The 25,383-nt window shown below is 40.4% G+C and overlaps 2 protein-coding genes across 2 annotated transcripts in view; both read left to right on the forward strand.

Moving 5' to 3' along the window:
- Positions 1 to 25,383, forward strand: part of RABGAP1L (RAB GTPase activating protein 1 like) — a 242,971-nt gene that overhangs the window by 34,830 nt on the left and 182,758 nt on the right. Inside the window, exons 12-15 of the mRNA XM_008636116.2 lie at positions 1 to 40; positions 3,644 to 3,788; positions 18,516 to 18,609; positions 23,075 to 23,225. The exon at positions 1 to 40 is cut by the window's left edge and continues 124 nt beyond it. Of these exons, the coding sequence (XP_008634338.1) occupies positions 1 to 40; positions 3,644 to 3,788; positions 18,516 to 18,609; positions 23,075 to 23,225 (430 nt within the window). The remainder of the gene's footprint in view (positions 41 to 3,643; positions 3,789 to 18,515; positions 18,610 to 23,074; positions 23,226 to 25,383) is intronic.
- The window catches only part of GPR52 (G protein-coupled receptor 52), a 29,958-nt gene continuing 27,716 nt past the window's right edge, over positions 23,142 to 25,383 (forward strand). The window contains exon 1 of the mRNA XM_017737406.1: positions 23,142 to 23,225. The gene's annotated coding sequence lies outside the window, so the exon portion shown is untranslated. The remainder of the gene's footprint in view (positions 23,226 to 25,383) is intronic.

Raw genomic sequence — 25,383 nt, forward strand, 5'->3', positions numbered from 1 at the left:
GAAAACCTTCACAGAAACTTTTTATATGAAGCTAAAACAGGTAATGCCTTTGGTTTTTTTAGAACATTGGCCTCATCTGTCCTAATTTGGCCTTTATAAAAGTAAGGATGGCACCTGCTCCTCAGCAGTTTGTTTCTTTTAACTGTTTGTTTCAGGGATGCTCTAATGCATAAGCATTAAGTAGCACGTATATAGTTTCACTGCCTTTGTGTCATGGTTTAACTCCAGCTGGCAAGTAAGGCCCACACAGACACTTGCTCACTCCCCCACAGTGGGATGGAGGAGAGAATCAGCAGAGTAGAAGTGAGGAAACTCGTGGGTTGAGATGAAGACAGTTCAGTAGGTAAAGCAAAAGCCGTGTGCTCAAGCAAAGGAAAGCAGGGAACTCAGCCACCCCTTCCCATGGGCTCTGGGAAACAGCGTAACACTGGCTTGGGAAGACAGATGCTGTCATTCCAAACATCCCCTCTTCCTTCTTTCCCTCCCAGCTTTCTGTGCACCTCAAGCCCTTTTGCTGGTGGGGTGGGATGAGGAGCAGCAAAGGCCCTGTCTCTGTGTAAGCAGCTGCTGGGCAGAGGCTAAAACTCCCCTGTGTTATCAATACTGTTTCCAGCAGAAACCCAAAGCACAGCCTCACACCAGCCACTGTGAAGGAAAGTAACTCTAACCCAGCCAAACCTATTTTGTACCTGCCTATTGAATTATCTTTAATTGTCTACAATGAGCTCTAAAACAAGTCCATTTGACTGGTAAAATTGGGAACTGACTCTATAATTGTTCATTTTAAAATCAAAGGGCTACTGACATTCACAGTATGAAGGCAGGTAGCCTATTAAAGGCAAAGGAACCTAACACAGAGGTTTAAGAGAGTGAGGCTGTTAAGACTGTAGCTCAAGTCCCTTCTGATTTTGGCATTGGCTGAGGTACCTACGAGAGATCTGTCTGCCCAGGGTCACTGTACAATGGTGTGCAGCTGCATTCTCCTGCAGCCACTGCTGACCTGCTTTCTCCAAAGACTTATGTCTTAGTATTGGCCCAAAAGGTGAAAAGCAGAGGCCAGTCGTACTGTGTGCATTGGAATGGTGGTGCATCATCTCTGACTAATGGAACCAAAGAGCAGTGATTTAATTTTACTGAGCCTAATGGGAGTATTTGAGTCATCCTCTTTCTGTGGGGCACAGCAATAGGTCTGAAAAAACCAAGCTGTGTTGATATTACATGGGAAAATTGCTGCTGTGTTTAACACTTAGGGAGTAAATAAATCTCAATCAATGTTGTTTCTGTATTTCTTCTGGAGATTAGCATAGCAACTTAGAATTTGAGAAAATCTGAGAAGGCCTACTGTTACATGCAAATAAGAATATCTGCATTTTGACATGAAAAAAATACATTCGAAAATATTCTGCTCACAGCAGCTTGATACTTATCTCTAATCAGTTCAGCTTGCCTTTTAAATCACTTGCAACTGTACCATTTTTAATTGAGTAATATGGATGCTTTCTTTTTCTCACCCCTTACAATGTGACAAACATACACATGCCTCTCTTCCCTGAAGAAACACATGCATTTCTTCCTGCTGCAAAATTCAGAGTCTGTTCTGCAGATCTTCAGAAAAGGAATATTTTTAGTCCTAGTAATCCTTCTGCAAGATGAGGTCCTGATTGTGGTTGCCAGGATCTCTTTGGGTGATGTGTATCAAGTCTTTATTTCACCAGTTCTCAGCTGGACAGTTTGTGTTGAAGTAGCTGTTCCTGCTGTTACCTTTGGAAGATCCTGTAGCTCAGGGCACTGTTACTCCTTGGGAGATAACTCTGCAGATGGCGTTGGGATCAGCCATTTGTGAACTTCCTGGGAAAGCACTTGAGCATTAAGCAGATTCTAGAAAAATTAGAACCCTTCTGAGGAAGGATTCAGACAGGTTTAGCAGGCTGAGCTGAGATGGGTGAGGTGCAGTCAGTTACAAAGAATGACAGAAATGCAGGTTAATGTGCAATTTAGGACTGTTCTTTCTGGTTATCTTACTGTATTGCTTATGCACGTTTTCATTGTTACAACGTGGTCCTTGTCATGATGGGTTTGTGCTTCAGAGAAAACCAACAATCACACTTTTTACATTTTATACAGGTGGGTCTTGCAGTTAACCAGAACATGTGCATGGAGCTGAAGACTTGTAATTATTGTAACAAACAGCAAACCCTACAGTACCTCATGCCTTACTCTCTCAAACATAAAAGCTATAGATAGCTATGGTTAATAACATTAGTGGCAGCAATACTTGATTGATTTAACCAAGTACTTTGTAATTAATCAATAATGGTGTTATGTGAGAATAAAACAGGGATAAAGGCCCTAATATTACCCTGCTTAATTTTACAAAATGCAGGGTATTTGTGCCTACACCCCAAAATTCATTGAACTGACTTAACGAGAAATGCAGTCAGCAAAACTGGCTGATAATTGGAGCCTTTGCTTTAAGGGAAGCAGGTCTGAATGATTAATGTAAAGTAAATGAGGAAAGTTTTCTCACTATAAAATAATTGATATTGTGTCAGTCCATACAGTCCCTGTTTAAGCTGCTCATCTGCATAATTTCACCAGCTGGTTGAAATTGCGGGTGTTGGTCAGTAGTGCATGTACATCTCCAGTGAGCTATTGTGGAGCCTTTCAACTTTATCATAACTTTGTTTTTCAAACAAATTGAGGCTACTCCAACTGCAACTGTGTTCTTTTTCATGGTTAATTTGATGTTTTCAGTGTGTTCCAAAAATTAGCTTATTTTAACTGATTAGGCAAGATGCACAAAGAACAAAATAGCACAACACTTTGGGCTGCTTCATTTAATACCATCATTAGTTTGCAGTTATTTACAATTCTCTAAAAATACAGTAATCACTGCATGTCACTGAAAAATAATTGTGTTCATAACTGTAACTCAGAGGAAAAACTAATCCTCCTTTTATTTTAAAACTTGCAACTGCTTAAACTATAGTTAACTGACTTCTTTTTCATAAGAAAATCATAGAATCATTGAATGGTTTGGATTCACAGGGACCTTCAAGATCATCTAGTTCCAACCCCCCTGGCATGGGGTTCCATTACATTTCTCCATTGGAAGGAGCGTATTTTAAATTATATTCTGCAGAAGAAAGATAATTTTTCCTGGTTCTTTAGTGAGCAAAGCACTAAAAAGGGCTTTTCACAATTTACGGCTTTTCAAAAGTGTGAGGTTTTGTTTCTTCTTTAGTCTTGTCTTCACCTCCAAAAAGCTCTTACCATGATTTTTTTTTTCCCCTCAGGCATTCAGCTCCTGTTTCAGTTACTCCAATATTTTTCCTTTGTTCTCTCCTCTTTTCTTTAGCTTTCTCTTTGATTTAATGTCATTACAGCTGTTTAAATTGGATAGCTTTTTTTATCGTTGTTCTGAGCAATACTGAAAATGATTATTAAGGGGCAGCTTTGGAAATAATGAGGTTTTATTTACATTTTCTACCTGTAAAACTGGGAGAAACAACTGTCAGATACTGCCATCTGTTCGTGCCAAGGCAAAGAAATTTGAGGCACTCTTGACCAAACTACTTTTTAGCCTTTCACAGCCTTATTTTTCAACAGTGGCAACCTAATACATACCCATATTTTGGTTTAGTCTGAAGGAAAAAACCGCACAAGTGCTGGAGATGCAATTTATGAAGTTGTCAGTCTGCAGAGAGAATCTGCCAGAGAGGAAGAATTAGTCACCCCAACAAGTGGAGGAGGGCCTATGTCATCCCAGGAGGATGAGGCAGAAGAAGGTAAGGATAAACGAGCACTCACAGTTTCCATGGATAGTACTGTTATATTTCTGCTGTTAATTTACTCATTTAATTCTTAATACAACTGTTCTGGACAAAAAGATCACCCGTAATTTTCTATCAGCAGTAGTAGTATTTTTACCAAGCCATTGTTTGGATGTCTTCCAACAGCAGCAGCAGACACCATGTGTCCATCTTCCTGTGTGCTGCAAAATGCATTACTGAGGCACCCGTGCTCTGCCAGCAAGTTAGAAAATGGTTTGCAAAGGTGTTTTCTTCTGATCAGAAGTCATTTGCCTTGAATGTGCTGTGCTGTTAAAGAGGACAGCATGAAATTAGGCTTTGGAATGGCAGGTTTTAAATGCCTCTTTGTAAAGAAAACTAAAAAAATATCCCAGGCAGACTCACATGGGTATTGTCCTCAGCCCCTGACTGACAGCTTAGCATGTGATTTGTTTTCCCTCACTTATATCTAGGGCTTATTAAAATGTCTCTTGGTTCAGTTGGGGATTGCTACAGGTCATGGACCCAGAGTATTTGCCTGCCTCTTCGAAAGCTTACAGTACCTCAGTGTATTTCGTGGTTTGGGGGTTTTTTTCTCAGGGGGTGGTATTTTATGTTTTGTTTTGTCTTTTTGAAGGCCCTTGGCCTACTGTTTCTTTGTACTTTGAGGGTTAGCATTCAGGATAGGCTTTCTGTGTGCTATTTTTGATCTGGATGTCTGACCTACCAGGAATTGTGATCGTTTTACCAAGTTATTCTTCAGATTTCTGGCACTGTTCTGTCAATACCGTAAAAAGTCTCACTCACTCCTGTGGAAAAATTCTTCCTTGGTTCTTAGTTATAGGTAAGTATTGGATATTAGCTTATGCAGTAGGAGTCAGAAGCCTGGGATTAACAGGCTGGAGCTGGCAGGTGTGGTTAGTCCCAGTTACAAGCCAAACCCCCCCACATACCCCAGGTGACACCAACCTTTCCGAAAAAACCCCAGTCAGGTGCTCTTTGAACTTTGATCTTATTCCTGAAAGGGAGGGAATAGGCACAGACTAGCAATGTCAGCCCCCTTTGTGTCACTTCTGAATAGTAAAACTACTATTTTCTCCAGAGGAATTCTTCTGTTCCATTGCTGTTTGGGATTGCTTTGCTGTTCATAGCAAGAATTAGTTCAGGTTTGGCCTTTGGAATTTGTAGATCAGTGTAGTGTAATTCAGCTGCTGGTGTTCTTTTCCTTGCTGGATATATGAGTTGTAGAGCCAAATTGATTTGTTTGATAGGGTAGGGTTTAAATAATTGAATATTTTTTTTTCAACATTGCTTTTATTGGGAAGAATAAAACTGCTGCAGAATGTGGTGAATGCAGCACAGTTGGGAATAACATGGATACTGTCCTCTTGGTACTGTTACAGGATGGCTTTATTTTATTACAGAGAAAAAGTATTCCACTGGAGTATGAACCTAGGTTTAACTTTGGTTTAGCTCCTTAATGCTAGTTTCCATATTTTAAATGTAGATGACTTCCTAAGAGAAGACATTAAAAATATGATGCGCCTCTGTTCTCATGGAAACCACATTTAGAGTTCTGTGCCAAGAAGTTCTTTATCCTGGAGGATATGCAGGTTCAATGAGTCATTTGCAGTTTTTCTAAATAAATCTCTTCATTCTTTTTTTTTCTTTTTCTTTTCAGGGTACTAATTATGATGATGGAAAAAACCCCCTTGAGTTTACAATGTCTTGTCTTAGCCTTGGAAGAAGGCTTTTTCTTTTTTTAATGTAAAGTATGATAGCTACCTGGCTATATAGGTTCTTTTTACTTTTTACTTTTCTCCTTTTTTTTTCTTTTTTTGCTTTTTCCTTGTATGCCCACAGAATATTCCTTAATTGATTTCAAAAGCACTATACATTGCATTTTTCTTGTATGAGAATGCACTGTATCTGATTCCTGTGTACTCTGCATGCACACAGCTCACTGGGATGTCTTGTGCCATGAGTATATGAATAAAGATGGTCATAAAAAAGAAGGCATTTTTTCAATATTCTTTTCTTTTTGTTTTAATGAAAGGCCAAACATACGATACCTGCCAATAATGATTTTAAATAAACACTAGCCTAAAGGTAGGCCTAGTATCTTTCCACAGCTGCATGTAGGAAATGGACATCTTATACTCTCTAAATAACATTCTCAGCTTTTAATATTTTTTCTCATTTTAGCGTGATTTTTCATGTGAACAGCTATATAAAACAATTAAGACCTTTGCTAAGATTGTGCAGTTGTTACTTAGAGATCTTTCAGGTCAACCTCACTTTTGTTTTCTAATTACTAATATTGTGATAGATATTTCTGGCAACCCAATCACTTATGGTCCTTTGCTTTGGAGATAATATTTTTAAAAGTATATTTATATTAATAATCTCTTGTCAAAACCTAGAATGTAAAGTGCACTCCTTAATAAGAAGCTTTCTATTAAATTCTAAATTCTAAATTTTAAAAAGATTAAAATGTGTAATGAGGTAAGTCTTACACTTTCTGGAAAGGTTTCAAGTAAAGTGGATTTAAGTATCAACTTATATGCAGAAAAGTTCACTGTTAATACTTAATTTTGAGTAGAACCTTGTCACAAGGTGCAGAGCACAGATGGTTGAACTCCTCTTTCTCCTTTTTAGAGCATTAAGAAAGGTGAGAGCATGCCCAGAATCGATGGTGTGGATACTGCAGTATTGAGAAAAGCAAAGCTCAGAGAGCATTTTATTGTAGTATTGTTCTGTGGTAGGATGAAGTGGCTGCCCTTGTGAGCTTAAGGATTGGGGAAGATGGCTTTCCAGCAGAAGCATTTAAAGGAGGATGTAGGCCTAGGAAAAAAAAACAAAGGGAGAAGGGGATGAATACGTTGGCTGCTTTAGCAGCCATGCTTGCTCAGACCGTCTGTGAAATGATGACCTTCCTTTGGCTCTAATATTTGAATGATTTTTTTTTAACTCTGTGTAACATTTCAGGAGAACACTAGAAAGCTCCATTTGCGTTTGTTCTGGAGTCAGGATAAAGTTGGAAGGTTAAGGATCACTGTGAGCAGGAGCAATGCTGTTCAAAACCAGAAAATATTCTTTAAGCTGATTGTTACTGGGTTGAAGATACTTTTGCTGAAGCTTTCTGTGGTCCTGGGTGTCTGGTTACAAGCTCTCATTCCCATCTATGAGTTGGCTGCAGAGTAAGCACAGATTGTTTGGCAGATACCGTGAAACAGATAAAAGGTAATTCAGGTAAAAGATGACTTGCCTACCAAAAAGAAGCTTCTGAACATGAGCTGTAGGGTGCCTCTGGAACACTCTCAGATGACTTCCAGGAACGCAGAACTTTTCTGTTTGTGTTTTGTTTGCCAAGAGAAGAAATAAAAAACTTCAGAAAGGGAAACTCTGTTTCCTACTCCCTCTGTCTGAACACTAAGAGCAAAAAGCAAGAGATAGACAACAGAAAAATTAACTTCAGAGGTATGGAAGTTCAGTGTGGAGATGGTAGGATGTGACATTGAAAAGAGACAGAACAAGGGACCATGAAAGTTTCAGAAGAACTCGGGATGTGTTGTGTTGGTCGCACAAAAAGAAGGTGTGTGCAGTGGGTAAGAGGTGGGCAACACTAAATGATTGGAGATGATCAGCCAGGCTAAATCAAAATGCTGGGTCAAGTGTTGTGGGTGGGTAGAGGCTGTTCTCAGTATTCAGGAAAGCAAAGGAGTAGAGGAGGTGATGATTTAGGAATGAATAGAACTCCTGAGAGAGTATTTAGTGATAAAATAGGGGTTATGATGCGAACAAATGAGGGTGATTGTGTGAGAAGAATGACATGAGTAGTGTTGAAATAGTCAACTCCACATTTTAATCCAAATTAAAAATAGCTTTATGTACTTCGCAGGAACTGTTTGTTATATTAATCTAACAGAGTAAAGTTGGTGGGTCCTAAAGAAGATCAGTTGAGTCAGTCTTGAAGACTTTTTGCCATCTCCATAAAAATGAACTAAAATGTCACAAATCTGAAAATCATGAGGCCATTTGGCCAGTTGCTATCTCCAGAAAAGAACCCTTTGCTGCAGTTCCACAAGAAATGAGTTTTAAAATACAGACTCTACTAAGAATAGCATCCAAATGAAAAGAAAATACTCCTGGCAAGCCTGATGTCATTTTATGGACTCTACTGTCCATAAAATAGTCCAAAATGGATTATTTTCACACCTTACAAGTTCACTGTGTTATTAAAAATCATAAAATAAATGCACTCAGGTGATTTCTGCAGCTATTACTGTGCTGCCAGGAGGAATGTGATCATGTGATACTTTCCTTAAAATGTAAAAAAATACTGGGTGCAGAGGACTTGGTATTTTGAATACGGTGGCAGTTAATAGTTGAAGTTGTATTTAGATTTGTTCATGCAAGTATGGCCTTTGTGTTACAAGGTGAGTATTTGAAATGTTTCAAATTTGAAGCACTTCTGTGCATTGCAGAAGTATTTAATGAAATTGCAAGGTTGTAAATGAAATGGAAAATGGGGGATTTTTGAGGTTGTTTCTGTTCTGGGAAGTGGAATACTCCCAAAGAGTGTGACTTATCCTGAGCTCTTTAATCCCTCTCTTCTTCCCCAGTGTCCACTCCACACTCCTGCACAGTGGGTGTGGGAACACTCTGTGGGTAGGGGTTTTTTGTTTGATAAAATTTGTTCCTCACACTTACTTTGTGAGGTTCAAGGCAAAACATAATTCCCTAATTCTGGCCTGTGGTTCATGAGTGTTCCAGAGAAATCTGTTGATGCCTTTGGTTTATTTTTGCAGAATGACAGAAAGAGATCTTTTCAAAGAAAGGTAGTTTTCAATTCTGTGGGTACTGGCTCAGTTCTGTTTCAGTAGGTGAATTCTGTTTCTTGGATTTCAGGCAGGCTTATTGAGGGTTTTTTTATAAATTTCATAAAATCTCTTCAGATTGTGGTACAAAATAGGCACAAAATGAGCATAAATTTGTGTTTTCATCTTGTCTGGAAGCAATCACAGATTATTTTGAATGATTTGGATGCCTTGTTCATTAGTGGTTGTCTTTCCTTGTCTATCTGTAATCAGTATGAAAGCAGTTTGAAAAAGGATTTGCAATCCTCCTGGCTTATTAGGAATTCAAACTTGCTACTGCTAAAGGATCTTCTCAGGTTTTCAGTCACCAATTTTGGGTGGCCTCAAGCTGCCACTGCTTCTATAATTTCACACATTCGCACGTTTCACATAATTAAAAAAAATCACCTGCTTTTGTATAAAACTTATTAAAAAGATTGTTCTCAACCAGCAGTTCCCCTAACCTCAGAGTGAGATTCTTCCTTTTTTTAGTTTTGGTCATTAGACTTCTGGTATTCTGTGAGTGTAAAGGCTTTCTAATCTAAGTGCCTTGCATGCTGCCTTGGCACTTAAAGTAAATGCCAGGCAATCCACCACTTCTAAGTGTTTCTAACACTGATATTTGTTTTTTCTTATTGATTGCCTCAAAGATGGGAGTAGATTCTAATCTACAAATTCATAAATTACTAATGCATTGCCTTAGAGTTGTGACAACATCTCAAATTTTATTTCCTTGCCTGTTCTCTGAGATGTCAGCTATCAGACAGCACGGTACATGTGGAGCATGTTTGTGTTTACAGGACTACCTCCACTGTGCAGCATTTAGTTGCCTTTGTCATCTGTGTGGGAGCAAAACCACCAAACTGAAGCGATAATTCTTCCCCGCTCTCTTTTATTCAGCTTTATGCATTTCTGCATCAAGTTTAGAGATGTCATGGTGGCTCAATTTTATGTGCACTGCACGAGGGGAGGATCTTCTCTTGGATGCCCAGTTAAGGTTTATTTCTGGGACATATTAAAATAATTCTCATTTCATGTGACAGTGGTGCAGGGCATGTGTTGGAAGGATATGACGTAGAACAAAGCTAGTGTTTTAAAGGTAGGGCATATCAGATAAGGATATAAGATAGGGTTTAAAATGCAGGATTTGTTGTATTAAAAAGAAAAAGGTCATTTTGGCTGCCATTGCACACAACCAGCAGGACTGCTCTCAAGTACAAGTGTGGGTCCTTTGGGAGATTTTTGCACAGTCTTTAACATGTTCAAACCATGGTGGTCTGCAGTGAGGGAAAGGCAGAGGACATACAGCTGTGTGCTCTTCCCCCCTCTCTCAGTGTTTATCACATACAGGGTTTGGGACCCACATTTTGCATTACCTAAAGAAGCAATTAAATTTGCAGCCTGTTGGCAAGGTAATCAAAATGTTGTGATTTGTCGGCATTAGGTGTTGCTTGAACGATTCTAAGTGAAAAATGTGTATCTTATAATTCATAAAAAGGAATGACAATCAAAATAGTGGGGTTTTTTATTACTGGTTTGCTTTTAGTGAAAAATTGTTACTTTATTTTTTGTTTTTGCTCTCTTTACTTGTACTTGTGTAGCTGCCAAATTAATATTGCAGGTTAATTATGTGACTAACATAAGCAGAAGGTTCTTTTGAGCAGAATTCAATGCAGGTTGTCTTTGTTCAGATTCATTAATCTCTATTTTTTTGCTCCTGATTATTCCTCTTCCCTCTAAATAAGAAAATACACTGACAATTGTCATTTCATTAATCGGTTATTTGGAAGACATTTGGAAATCCTTTTGTGTTCATCAAAATATTTTGTAGTGCACTAAAAAGTTGGACGTCTCTGAAAATTTGCCTTTTTTAATACTGGAATGACTTTCATGACTTAAACTTTGCTTCACTCTCATCCTCCCTGGCAGAACTGTAGTTCATGCTCTATAATTTCCTGTTACCTTCTAAATGAAAACTTGCTCTTTTTTGTGGCCTTTCTCACGATACTCTTTTATCTTGTATGTATGGAAAGGTTCCATGTCAGTAACACTCTATCTCGTGCCCTGATAATATGCTGCCAACTTCAGCTCCTCCTTCATTTTTGTTCTTCTCTTACATAAAAATCAAACTGTTCATATTCGAAGTATTCCAATTCTATTCCCACTTATCTTAAAGACCTGAAGATTTCCTTCTCCTTCAGACTTCTCCTACTGTATTATTTTTCAGTTCCACCTACTCTTTTTATTTCATGTGTAACAGCTTCTCAATTAAAACTCATTAAATACCCTTTTTTCTCCTTCACATCAGTGCTCGAATCCCACCTGTTCATTTTTTTATCTGCTTTATTCATGCTTTTCGACTAATTTTGGAGGTACTTATTTACTTCTATGCTCAACGTCTCTGAAACAACTCTGTAGTTTTCCACCTTATTTCCCTTTTTGTTAACTGAAAAAGGAGTTTGACTTCTGAGGTATTGTCATGTTTCAGGTGAACTAGTAGAATTTCCTGAAGAAGAACTGAATCAGTTGGAAAAGCTGCTCCATAGCTGTATCATTGGTGTAAAATATGGATGAGGGGAGTATTGTTTAAAGCCAGATTTTGAAGTGTTGATGCAAAAAAACCAACCCAATGAAAAAAAACCAACCATCCCAAACAAAAAAAACCCCTTTCACTGTAAAACTGGGAAGATGAAAAACATTCAAGCACCTTAAATACCTCAGTTTTTGTTGGCATGAATAAAAGTCTTCCGCCGGAATTTATTTCCTCAAGCCAAAAATGGCTGTGCCAATAAACAAAGTTGAGTCTGTTCATCCCTGCTGAGAGAGAGGAACCTCTGTGCTGTCTGACTGGGCTCTGAGTTGGTTTCTCATAGTATTTAGTTCCAGTCTTTGCCCAGTGTGTCAGTGCTGCTCTAGGTACTGGTTTTACCATCTGAGGATGACCTCTATTTGATACCCTGCACTATCAAATTAAGAGATGGGAAAGAAGAGGCCAAGATTTTGTGTTTCTCTGTGTATGTTTCTTTTCCTGTGGTGTATTTGCTTGTGCTGATTACTGTGTGTGTAATTCTTCTGGTTTGGACACTGGATGCCTCAGTATTTTGCTTGAACATCTCTCAAGAAAAAACACAGACTGGAGGAGAAAATGGGAAATGAGAGCAAGTGTGGAGAATTTGTCCTTTGAGGAAATAAGCAGAGTATTCTAGAGAAGAAACAATAAAGGCTAAGTTTTGTTTTTTTTTTTTTTGAAAGTGGCGTACTAAAATTGTTTAGGAGAAGAAAAGCAATTGGCATAAATTGCAGATTAGAAAAAATTAGGCTTGAGCTGAGAAATATAGTCAAAAGAGCAGTGAAATCCTTGGAATGAACTGACAAAATTACGTATATCCGTAGACTGCCAATCTTCTTTTCTATTAGATTCACTCTTTTCTAGCTTGTTCTTGAATGTCCTTGCAGGTTTTGAGAGAGATGACTTTTTACATGTTTGTTTGTCTGTAGGTGCACTAACAAAACAGATTCCATGCAAAATCTGGCATCCAGGGATCCTCTCCCGTCCCAAGGGATACCTGTGCAGGCTTGTATATTCGTCTCATGCAAGTGGCAAATATCCAAAAGAGGAAAGTGCCAAAAGGAAGTTCTAGGTTGATCAATCTGCCTCAATCTGTGGGACTGGTTATGGAGCAAATACTCCTGGAAGTTGTTTCTAAAGATGTGAATGTCCACTGGGGTCAGTGGGAACCCCCAGCACGGATTTATGAGGGACGAATCCTTGTGACCAACCTCATCACTTTCCTGTGACACGGTGACCATGCTGTGGGCAAAGGACAGGCAGTGGATGCTGTACACCTTGGTTTTAGCAGGGACTCCACACTGTATCCCTTAATGTCCTTATCATGAAATCAATGAGATAAGGACTGGACAAGGGGAAAATGATGTGGTTGGAAGGTTGGTTGAACTGCTGGGATGAAAGAATCAATCAATGGTGTGAAGTCTGGCTGGCAGCCAGCGACTAGTGGTATCTTTCCGAGGTCGGTGTGGGGACCAGTGCTGTTAAATGTCTTTATTAATTACCTGTGTGACAAGACCAAGTGCACCTCCAGCAGATCTGTGGATGACAGCAAATTGAGGGGAGTGGTCAGTGCTCTGGAGGGCAGGGCTCCTACTCAGAGGGACCTGGACAGGCTGGAGAAAGGCAAGGCCTTGGGAAGTTCAGTGAAGGCAAGTGCTGGGTCCTGTATCAGTGACAGAACAACCTCCTGTGACAAGACGGGCTCAACACCAACTAGATAAAAAGTGACTTTGTCAGAAAAGTACTTGGAGATGCCAGCAGACAAAAGTTTGAGAACAAGTCACCAGTACATGGCCACAGCAAAGGCAGCGGAGCACAGCGGGGGCTGTTTGCAGGAGTCCAGGCAGCAGGCCCAGGAGAGGATCAGTGCCCTCTGCTCAGCACCTGTGAGCCCGTGCCTGCAGTGCAGCCAGCTCTGGGCTCCCCGCTACGGGACTCACACGGACACTCTGGACCGTGGCCAGTGGCCAGGCTGGCCGGATGGCAGGAGCACATGGTGGACAGTGAGAGGCTGAGGGAACTGAGTTTGGTTCAGGCTGGAGAGGAAAACATGCTGCTGCCTACATCTACTACGTCAGAGGAGTTAGTGAAGATGGAGCCAGACACTTCTCAGATATGCCTGATAACGGGCTGAGAGACAACAGGCACAAGTTGGAAGCTGGGAAATTCTGATTAGCTAAAAGGATGTGTTTGGTGGTTTGGTGTTATGACCCAAATTAACACAGAAGAGCAAGGAAAACGTGAGTCTCTGTGAATAAAACGGATCGAACCCAGAAAGGTTCGAAATACACCCCAAAACTTGGTTAAAACCAAACGAGGTTAGATGTTGGTGCCAAAAAACTTGATATATTTTATTTAATAGTAAAGGAGGCAAAGAGGAAGAAAATAGAAAAAGAGGTGTGTGTGTCGGGTGGGGGGACAGAGATAGAGTGACAGGGGTTAGGTGGAAGCATATCACCCTTCCAAGGGTCCCAACAACGTCTCGTTAATCCCCTCCATCTGGTCTGCTGGTGGTGAGGGTCCCCGTTGCCCTGTGCCGAGAAGTACAGAATCCCATGGATTCATTTACCTTTGGGCCAGGTGGGAATGCCCCCATGCCTCCCTTGGGGAGGGCAAGTTTGACACTGTCCCTTGCAAGACTGTGGATCTCTTGCATCTTGTGCAGTGCTCTGGTGTAGGGTCTGGGGACCCCTTTAACCTTTGATGGGCCGTGACACCCCCTCTGCTGTCCCTCATGTGGATGCGGCTTTTCCCGGGGTGAAGGGCCCCACAGCGGGGCTCCTCTGCACAGCAGATGGGCATTCACTGCCTTGGACCAGAGGGTTTTTCACCACACACCCAAAGCCTCTCCTCCCCCCACCCTTTGGTGTGAGGGTCTGTGCCAGCCTGGCAGCTGATAGCCCCAGGGCTGTGGTCTCTGCCCCGAAGGTGCTAAGCTTGATCCCTCTGTGAATGGATTCTTCTTTCCCCAGCCCAGACCTGAGTCACTTTATTTTATCTCCATCAATATGCAGTGCAGGGCCCCATTCAGGGTGTGGTGGTCTTCAGCTTCTGTTTTTATCCAGTTTTGCTGTAATAGGCAAAAGTCCTTCATGAAGATGTTTAAGCCATAAATGAGAGCATTCCAGTCTCGGACAAGTGGTTGGCTTGTTTGTTTTTAAACCATCAGTGTGGTCAAGTAGTGGAACAGGTTGTTCAGAGAGATTTTGCAATCTCTTTTCTTGAAGGCGTTCAAGACTAACTTCGTATTGTGGTTTAACCCCAGATGTCAACTCAGCCCCACACAGCTGCTCGTGCACTCTTCCCTGGTGAGATGGAGCAGAGAGTCAGAAAGGTAAAAGTGAGGAAACTCATGGGTTGAGATGGGGACAGTTCAGTAAGGAAAGCAAAAGCTGTGTGCTCAAGCAAAGCAAAGCAGGGGATCCATTCACCACTTCCCATGGGCAGGCAGGTGCTCAGCCATCCCCTGGGAAACAGGGCTCCCTTGTGTGTAGCAGCAGCTTGGGAAGATGAATGGCTTCTCTGAAGTTCCCCTCTTCCTTTTTGTTCCTGCTCTGCATGCTGAGCATGATGCCCTATGGTCTGGAACAGCCCTTGGGTCAGTTGGGGTCAGCTGTCCTGGCTGTGTCCCCTCCCAGCTTGCTGTGCACCCCCAGCCCTTTTGCTGTTCCCAGCCAAACCCAGCACACCTCTTGCTCACGTCCCACAGTGACCTGATCGAACCAGAGCTTGGAGTGGATCAGACTAGCTGATCTCCAGAGGTCTCTTCCATCCCAAAGTATTATTCCATGCTGATACCATACAGAGCAATGCTTGCTGTGGGAGTGTGATCCTTCAGGCTTGCTTTAAAAAGGCTCTAAATTCAGGGAATTGATTCATGAGGCATGACCTTCTTGTGAGTTTTGTGAATCATGTTGCAATTCAGAACAAAACAGAAAACCTTTGAGACTTAACTGTTCCCTGGGGTAGTCTTAAAGCCTGTGTGTATGCACACATTCACAACCCCAAGGTTTGCTCCCTTGAGATGGCTTCCATCGTCCACTTGCTCTGACCAAGTTCAAGTTTTACTGCCCAGTTGATGGCTCTGAGAGGTCAGGGCAAATACAGGAGGAAGGGACAACGTTTAGAAGAAGGGATTTGTGGCTTTCCCAGCAGAATAAGGGTGGATTAAATCATGCTTTGGCTAATTCTGCTGGCTTACAGATGCTATGGAGTGTGGAAAAAATGTATAAAAATACTCAGAGAAGAACATATGCAGTTAAATATCCCTCCCATGGCATCTTTGTTTTTGTAGTTTATACCTTAATGCTTTAACAGGTTAGAATATGTAAATACTCTTTAGAATGGAAACAAAGGAGAGATTTTTAAGGCTGTTTATTCTCTTCCCTTTGCCCTGTTCTATTTTGAAGTTTGTCGTTAGCATCTTTTGAAAGGGAGCATATGGCATTTCTAATTAAGGCCTGAGATTTTCTGACATACAGCTGAATAATACATTTCAAACACTGCCAAACCTTCCAGATGAAAGAATTTTCTGCCTGAAGCACTGGAGTGTATGTGCTGTGTAACACTGGTCTCCTTTAGAACTTCGAAGAATTTTGCATGGAATACCAGCACTGTGAGAAATCAAGGGGTTTGTTTCTTCAGGCTGGTGGCAGTATTCCTTGGCAAGCTCAGGTTTGGATCTGATAAGAGCTAGTGTGCTTTGTGCTCAAAGGGTTCAGTGTAGCTTCATTTTGAAACGTTTTGGTCTGCTGGGGGATTTTAGTCATCTTTACCAGATTTCATTCCAGGCTGCAGGGTTTGTTTGTGTGTATTTGCAACATTAACTCTTGGAGAGATGTGCTGTAGTTCTTCAGTCTCTCCAAAGAAATTCTGATCCCTTCAGCATTTTGTGCCAAATTTTCTTCCTTTACTTGGAATGCATTAAACCTTTCTGAAATTGTAGTTTGTGATGAATTCCTGATGTGAGCTAGGTTTCTTGAGATTCTTAATCTGTACCAGTATCATTAACATGTATCTTGTGTCTCTGAATGGCAAATGCGCTCATCTCAGAGGTTTCCTCAAATTTTTTTCTTCTTTCCATGGCAAGTAGAAGGGACTGCATTTATTGTTGATCCCTCTGACACAGTTGTGCAAATCAGGAGAGGAGAGAATTTTAAAAATGTAATGCATTTAGTTACTCTTTTTTTGTTGGTTTTTTGTTAGTTATTGCCGTGTGTGGTGAGGAAATTGGCCTTTACATTCTTTTTGGTAATTTTAAAAGGGAAGCTGAATCTTCAAATACATTTTTTCCCTCAGAACACAACTGATTACTGGGAAACCTGTTACTGTGATACCAAATTTTAGTTAAAATTACAAACTTGGGGGTTTTAGATTTTCTTACTTCCATCTTTAGCTCTAGTGAATGCATGCAAAAGATTGGGAAACCTTAAAATCCAGGGTTTTGTGGATTTGTGATGCAGGTGGGTGGTTTTTTTGTTTGGATTATTTTTAAATCTATTGGGGAAGTATTTAAATGGAGGTTGGGCTTGTGCTTGGGGACTGTAAAACTGTGCAAACAGGTTCCAAGCTAAAGGCTTTCACCAGTGAAGTGTTCATTTTGAAACACAGAGATTTCTGCTGTGCTTCTCTCAGGGCAGTGTTTTTGCTGTTCATTGTCCTTGAAATACAGTATATGCTGTCTTTGTCCTCACAGCTCACTGTCAAATTCAAGCACTGGTGGTATTTTATTAATGACTTGTATTTGACAGCTGCTAAGAACATAAATTAGAAAGCTGTAATTGAAGTGAGAATGATAAGGATGAAGAGTTAACAGGGTAATTGCACAAGTACTGAAGATCCTCTTCTACCTGAGCTACTCTGTTGTCGACATAAAACTGGAGTTGAAGTGTTTAATGTGCCTGAGGGAATTCGGGATATTAGGTCAGCAACAAAATGTGACAGAGCTGTGTGGAAGAGAGTATTGGAGGGATTTGGGGGCAGATGTAGCTTCAGTTCTTCTTTTAATGTTACGTTTTCACTTCTGGAGACAGTTCAGGTCATAGGAAAGAGCAGCCTATGTTACGTTTTCACTGGAGACAGTTCAGGTCATAGGAAAGAGCAGCCTTGGAGCCCTCTAACATCAAATTGTCCATGGCTTCAGCAGCCTCTGAGGGTAACTGGTTGCCCAGAGAAGCTGTGGCTGTGCAATTCCTGGAAATGTCCAAGGCCAGACTGGACAGGGCTTGGAGCAACCTGTGCTAGTGGAATGTGTCCCTGCCCATGGCAGGGGGGTTGGAACTGGATGAGCTTTAAGGACCCTTCCAATCCCAGTCTGGGATTCTGTGATGATTAACAGGGCTGTTGCTGTGTCTCTTTTTGGGTTGTGTTTCCTACTGAAGACACGGAGAGCTGAAGCCTGTCAGCATCTGGTGGTGTTGAATTTGCACTTGTTTAATTCTTATCAGTATTTTATTCAGATAAAACTGGAAAAAGTCCAAATAACTGCAAGACCGTATTTGCATAAGGACTTGCCATATGGAGTTAGACTGTCCAGCTTACTGTGGGCAGCTGCACAGGCCCACAAGACACTTGGAAACTTAAGGGGCACTTGGACTGGATGGTTATTTGAGCATGCTATTCCAGGCCCACATGATCCCTTCTGGGTTTGGCTGTTAGTCATATAATGGCACATATCCCTCCCTAAGTCTTTCATTCTTAGTAATTATGTGGTTTCATTTGAAGCAATCCTCTCTGTTCCATGCACTGTGACCTTTAATGTCACAGTCTTGTTTTTTTTCTGCTCATCCACGAACTTACTTCAGTAAAAAAAAGACTTTGTGGCTCAGAGGAGGCTTCGTGTGCTCAGGGTACCACAGGATAGCCAAAGGGACGTGGTGTAATGAAGTAGCATTATCTACTATGCTTTAACAGAGACTTCTCTTCACGTGAACTCTGGAGTGGATGTGACTTCTAGGTAACACTGTGAAATTTCGTTAAATGGAGAGCTGACAGCCTTGAAACTTTTCTCTCGTAATGCTGTTCTAGGTCCCAGTCCTTCCTCTGGTAACACTGCTGTGAATTATTCCCTAGTCCTGTTCTTTTAAACTTTATGATAACTTTATTAATATACTTGTTTTTTAATGTCTGCTAAGCATTCTTTATGATTCCATTAAAATTTGGTGTCTTTTTATGCTTTTAAAACTGATATATGAGAAAAAAATTGTCTGAGACCTGTATGTATGCATCTTTAGTGTCTGTGCTCTTGGGTAAACCTGTGCATGCTTTTGTCTTCTTGTTTTTTCTTTATTTTTACAGAGAGTGATAATGAACTCTCCAGTGGCACTGGTGATGTGTCAAAGGATTGTCCTGAGAAGATTTTGTATTCCTGGGGAGAGTTACTGGGGAGATGGTAATGATTTATTTCTTACATTAGATTTTAGATATTAACCTTTTATTTGGTTTATGATACTATATGCTCCTGAGCAGGAGGCTTGAAATACTTCAGCTTACACAGTTTAAAAACTAAAATGCAGGACACATTGTAGTTTTTAAACTTAATTTAAAGGGGACTGGTATAGATAACTTGGAGGTTTTTCTGACAAATCTTTGCCACAGCATGTGCAAAAGTCTGGTTTTGTTCAGCGTTCGAGAGTGTATTTGTATGTGCTCACAGAGCAGGTATGAGTCTTCACAGGCAGAGCTTTCTGGTCATTTGGGGCTGGGTGTTAAATCCTCGTGGATCTCAGTGCCAGGATAGGGCAGACACAGCAACTCCCACGCGTCCCATCTAAGCCATTCGTGCCAGCTGATGTACATTGAATTTGTTTAGAAGCACTTTTTTCCCCTATTTTTTAAAATGTGCTATATGTAAGCACTTGAAAAGGAATCTAGAAAGACTCTGAATCCTCACTGGAACTGTTTCTGTTGCTGAATAAAACCAAGACTATTTGTAAGCCCAGACTATGTTCTCAACAGTGTTATTTCTGTTGTTTAATTACTTGCTTCAGTAGCAGTGCATACTGTGCCAAGAGAGGAGAAAGTCTGGCTGTTTGCTGCCTCACAGAGACCTCAGCAAGTGCCAGAACCACTTACTTGGTTTTCCCTATGTGAGGAGGAGCTCCTGCTGCCAGAGACAAAATAATCAGAGGGCCTTAATCTGGAATTGGTGGTTCCCTTTTCCTGACTCCAAAAAGAGAGATGAACAACATTTTAAGGATTTGTTTGGGCAATTCCTCCCTTTACTTGGCTACTCCGTAGCTTTGGAGAAACAGCCTCTTGCTGGTGACCTCATCTGTATAGCAATCTCACACAAAGGTTTCTGGATGAGGCATCACAAGGTTTTACTGAGCTTAACTGAACCCTCCCTCTGGAACCCTCTCCAGGGTGTTTTTAACTATTCTGTCACCCAAGTTTCTGACCTTAATCCAAGATCCAAGATTGGAAGAAGCTACTTTTCAATTTAACTTTTTTTTTAAAATTCATTTGTCAGTTGATTCTTTCCTTTTTAACCTGTGTCCTTGACAAATACTTGAAGTCTGTGGATGAGCATGCTGAAGTAAAAAGACACCCACAGCTCATTGTCTCCAACTGTTTCTTCTGATTACTCAAGTATACTGATCGACGAGACAAAACATTTAAGACTTCTGGAATAAACTATTTTGGAATCCTACCATAACTTACACATAAATCAGAGAATTGTTCAGTAGTTAAAACAGCTTAAAATCAGTTAAAAGTGTGGTGAGATCCAAGCCTGTTTGAAGACTAGCAAACATTTCTTCAGGGGTGTCTCAAGCAATATTACCTCTTGAGAGAAATTCAAGTCTGGAAACTACTTGAATTCTTGAATAGTGTTATGCTACATTTTACGAACAAAACTTAGAGTAACAGATGAAAAATGGTAAGGACCTGAAAGCTAAAAATAAATTGAAATAATACCTTTTAGTGTGTTGAAAAGTGTGCCATATGTTAGTAGAAGATCTGTGCACTTGTAAAAAAAAGTAAATAAACAAAAATTAACATATCCACTTGGGGAACTGGTATGCTGATTTGTCTCTTAGATGAAAAATTTCTTGGATTTTAATTGCTTTTTGTCGTGTCATTAAAATGTCACTGTAACCTATTGGACTCAGCAGAAACACTCTTCCAAGGCTCCTTCACACATTTAAACAGAAATAAGAATAAGATAATTTACCAAAAAGATAGAATGAATAATTGAAAAGTAATGGTATATCTATTTATTTTGCTATTTACTGCATCCTCAGCATTAAAGTTGCTCTTGCCAGCTAAGGTGGTTTAGCTGACTGGTCAACTATTTCTTAGAAAAACCCCAGTAGCAATGATCAATAGCAGTCTTTGATCAGAAATATGTGTTTGTCAAGTTGGAGCATAGTCTGTGCATTGCTGCTCTGTGTCCTTGCTCTCTGATATTTTAAAATTGGGTTTATGAGTTTTGTGCAGGAGAATTGCAGCATTTTGTAACAAAGATGTCAGCATCCATGAATGGTGACCCCCCATGTGATAAAGGGTAAGGTTAGAATAAGACAGGATTATTTTATGCTCTTTTCTGTTGCTCTGAGCAAGGATTATGGATGCTCAAGCTGTTGCCCATTCAGTTCTTGGCAGGCTGACAGTGGAACTTAGTAATGCTGTCCAGCATGGACTCCTGTTGCTAAAGTATTATTATATTATTATATTGCCATATTATATTATATTATTATATTACTATATTGCCATAAAATACAAGCACAGGACAGAGCCAGTAAAGTCAGGTTGTGTAATTCTCGGTTGGGATTATGTTCAGGAGGGTGCTACAGCATGTGTGTTTGTACTGGTTCCTTGGTGTTGCTGAAAATGTCCCTGTTATATTTCTGTGGGAAAGTCCCTTTTTAGCTGTTCATTTGATCAGCTTGCCCAGTCCTCAGCCCTTCTGTGTATCTGACATGACACGTATGACCAGATCCGTGCAATAACCAAACTAATCCACAGCTAGAGCTTCAACTTCCTGATGTATTTACTATCGATTTATTCCTCAGTGTGCATGTCATAATTCTGTAACTGCTTAGAGTATCTGGTCATAGAATCACTGAATAGTTTGGGTTGGAAAGGATCTTAAAGCTCATCTCATTCCAACCCCGTGCCATAGGCAGAGACCCCTTCCACTGTCCCAGGTTGCTCCAAGCCCCATCCAACCTGGCCTTGGACACTTCCAGGGATCCAGGGGCAGCCACAGCTTCCCTGGGCACCCTGTGCCAGGGCCTCCTCACCCTCACAGGGAAGAATTTCTTCCCAAGACCCATGTAACCCTGCCCCTCTGTCCATTTAAAACCATTCCCCCTTGTCCTGTCACTGTCTGCCCCTATAAAGGTTCTCTCCCTGCTTTTTATAAGCTCCTTTAAGGTACTGAAAGGCTATAACAATGTCTCCCTGGAGGCTTTTTTTCTCCAGGCAGAACACCCCCAGCTGTCCCAACCTATGTCCATAGCACAGAGTCTGCAGCCCTTGGAGCATCTCTGTGGCCTCCTGTGAACTCGTGCAAGTCCTTTAAGCCAAGTGCTTAGTGCTTTTAATGTTTCTGTGAATATTGGTTTTCTTTCTCGCTCTTTCCCATTACTAGGGTAATGTGACTGGCTGCAAAATGGACTGAAAAAGAGGAAAGGAACTAGTTTTTTATTTGGTTATCTGAGGGATAAAGATGAAATTACTTCGCATTCAAAAATAAAAACAATTATTGTTTTTAAAAGAATAAGGGTATTTTATAATCACACTCTTCAATTCTCAGGTCATTTGGAAAAATGGGGATATACTCCCCGAAGCATAGGAAAAAGAAATTGGGTAGAGTACCTTTTACATTTAAACAACAGTGGTAAACTGCTCATGTCCTAGTGACCTGTTTCATAGAATGAGTACTCTACACATTTACTGCCAAACCAGGGTAAATTGCAGGTTATTTAATTAATCACAGCTTGCTGTCATTCAGCCAAGCAGCCACTCTCACTACTCTCCTAGCTGGAAAACACAACTGTGGTCAAAGCACTTGGAGAGCACAGCACTTCCCACAGCAAAAAGAGCAAAAAATCAGTTTGGGCAGCCTTCTGCTGATTGCTCTGAAATTGTCCTGAGTCTACGAGAGCTTTCCTCTAGATCAGCAAATGCTGTTCCTCTGAAAGAGCTTTTCAGCACCTGCGACTGAAAGCTGTGTAGTGTTGTGCACGTGCAGTGATGTTTGTGTTCCCACATGTCTTGGGGTGTGTGAGTACAGCCAGGCAGTAAAGCCCCAGCTCAGACCAACAGGCAGATCTGTTTGAAATCGTGGGATTGTGCAACGGTGTGTGCAAGAGTTCCTGTCTTGTGGGACTTGGAACACACTGTTGGCATGAAGCATGGAACTAGAATTTCAGTCTTCATAAATAGTACTCTTGTCTTTTATTTGTTTCCCCAAATGTATTTTTCGGTACAGCTCACGTTATTTTTAATTTATTTTTCTTAACCTAAACAAAAACATATATGTTGAACAAATACTTAAATTGAATTGTCTGCACAGATGGCATATTTTTCTCTTTCAATTCAAATTGATCTTCATTAGCCAACTTAGTTCAATTTCTGCAACCATTTATTGTTAATTTTCATTGATGTCTCCACACCTAGAGAATTTGGATACCATTACATTTTGCCACTGGTTCTTACTGTAAATCCTTGCAGAGTTTTTGCTTTCCATCTGACAAATACTAGCTACTGTAGCCAGTGGAAGAAAAGTTTGTGTTGCCAGTTGCTGACTCTGCTTTAATGAATAACTTCAAAGATTTTTGGTGTTTTTAATCTTTTATTTTGACTCTTGTAGTTGAAGTATAACAGGCAAATGATCATCTTTGTTTCAGGCACAATAACCTTGTTGTGAGACCAAATGGATTGTCCACTCTGGTGAGGAGTGGTGTTCCAGAAGCACTGAGGGCAGAGATCTGGCAGCTGCTGGCAGGATGCCATGACAACCAGGCAATGCTGGATAAATACAGATTACTCATCACAATGGTGAGGGATTTATTATTTGTTCTTGCCTTCTTTTGTTCACTTCCCTTTGGTTAAGATGAATTCTGCTGGGCAGCAGTTTTAGTCAGTGGCAGGGCAGCAGAAGAGTGAAACAGTTTGCCTTTTTTTAAGCAACTGAAGTTGTGATTATGTGACTTTACCTCCTGCCATGGGTGCCTGCTGCATGGCATTAGTAATAGAAATTGCTGACCTATATCCATAGTAGTGCTTGACATTTAGCTTTCTATTCTCTTGCTGTGATGATAATAAGAACATCAACTTGTTCAGGTGTTTGCTTGTGGGTTTTTTTGTAAACTCACATCCATCGCTTTGTTTTTTCAGAAGTTAGTTTTACGGATGCCTTAATCCCAAACAAACCCAAACAAAATGGCACAAAGTTGAGGGTTTCTTCTTTCTGTTGTTTATTTTTAAAAAGAATGTTAAAAACATTTTGACCTAGCAAGGAATCACTCTCCTTGCTGTATGGGTGAGCTGAGAGGAGAATCCTTTTGGGAATCAGTTCCCATTCTGTGTCCTAATGTCATCAGTGCAGTCAGTGAGCATTCTAAGAAGTCTGCAGAGCTGTTTGATCTTCTTAGATCTATGATGGCAAGAGGGAGGACCTCTGTGTTGTGTAGCACGAGCTGTGTGCAGTGTCAGAGGTGATGTCAGCATTTGGGGTTCTGGAGCTCTGCTGCTGCAGGGCTGTTCCAGCTCTGAGAAGAGCAGCAGTCTCAGATATGCTGTGAATGGCAGAAGCGGATGGGGAGGGTTTCATGTGCTGCTCAGAGCACGTGCTGGATTTGTTATCTGGGTTATGAGTTATCACACAGAAATTCTGGGGTTGTTACTCACAGTTTCCTTTCGTAATGTTCTCATATTGTTTTGCTACTTGTCCTCTTAATTTGACGTAATGAATTATGTTTGTGAAGTTTAGAAGCATGCCCAGAGTGAGAGCAGTCCTGGTGGCTTCTTTTTTCTTTACCAAGAAGGAAGAATGCTTTGATAGTGTAAACTTTTCATTTTGATGTTGTAGCTGTGTTATATTTTCCTTAGAAACCATTCACAGGACATGTGTCAGCTGTATGGTGCATCAAAGCCACCTCCCTTATTTGCTCCTGCTTTCCAAAAGTGGGAAAGATGTTTGTTTCATGGCGGAGGAGGGAGTGGAAAACTTCTAAAATGCACGGTTTATTTTGATGCTGGGGCCTTGTGCCTTAAAAATACCTTGTTACACTTGGCCTTTTCACTACAGAAATATTGCAGTGATGTGTATTTTGGAAGATGATATTTCATACAGTATTTAATATAATATATATTGTATTTAATATAATAATAGGAAATATTTCAGTGTTACTTATGAAAAATTTAAATCCTCTGCTGAGCTGGAGCATTTATGCAAGCAGAGTTTTTTTCTAAAGTAAATAATTTTCCTCCTGAAATGACAAAACTGCTTCTGTAGTCTGACTGTCTAAACTGCTGGTGATCACATCATTTGGCAGTAAAAGACTCATGTAAGAAATGAACAGGGGAGAGCCTGTGCCATACCAAAGCTAGGCCCATCTTTGGGAAGAGTTAATGTGGGATACTGCAGAAAAAAAGCTGATTTTTTTTTTTTTAAATGAATTATTATCTGGTATTTATGTCTGTGAACAGAACTTCTCTGTTTCATTTCGTGTGTCAGTAATGTGAATTAAGCAGAGAGAGTAGTAAAACGTATATTTTAGTAGTATATACTACTGAAATCATGGTTGTGGTGTTACCTTATGTGTGTCAATAATAACCTAAGAATAATAACTTAATAATGTTAAGCTTCAGAGTTATTTGGGTGTTAATGACTGTTCACTTGCTTCTCCTGTATGAGGAAGCAGAACTGACTTCTTTTCTCTGCATTATTTGTATGCTACCATCCTAATATACCAACAACATGAACTCTTTTTTTTTTGTTTTGTAATTATTTATTCTTCCCATCAAACCCATAATTTTCATCTTGATTATTTCAGTTTATGTATATGCTTGCACAAATTCCCCTGGTATTTTGGTCTTTCTGCTTGATGTTTCTCTTCTGGAAGCTGGATGTGTTTGTGGGTGTGTTGAGCCCTTCAGCAGTGTGTTCTGTGCACAGACGTGTTCCTGAGCGTGCTTCTGGAAGCCATTCCTG

This window comes from Corvus brachyrhynchos, unplaced genomic scaffold, assembly GCF_000691975.1.
Source record: "Corvus brachyrhynchos isolate BGI_N302 unplaced genomic scaffold, ASM69197v1 scaffold466, whole genome shotgun sequence".
Classification (NCBI taxonomy): Eukaryota; Metazoa; Chordata; class Aves; order Passeriformes; family Corvidae; genus Corvus; species Corvus brachyrhynchos.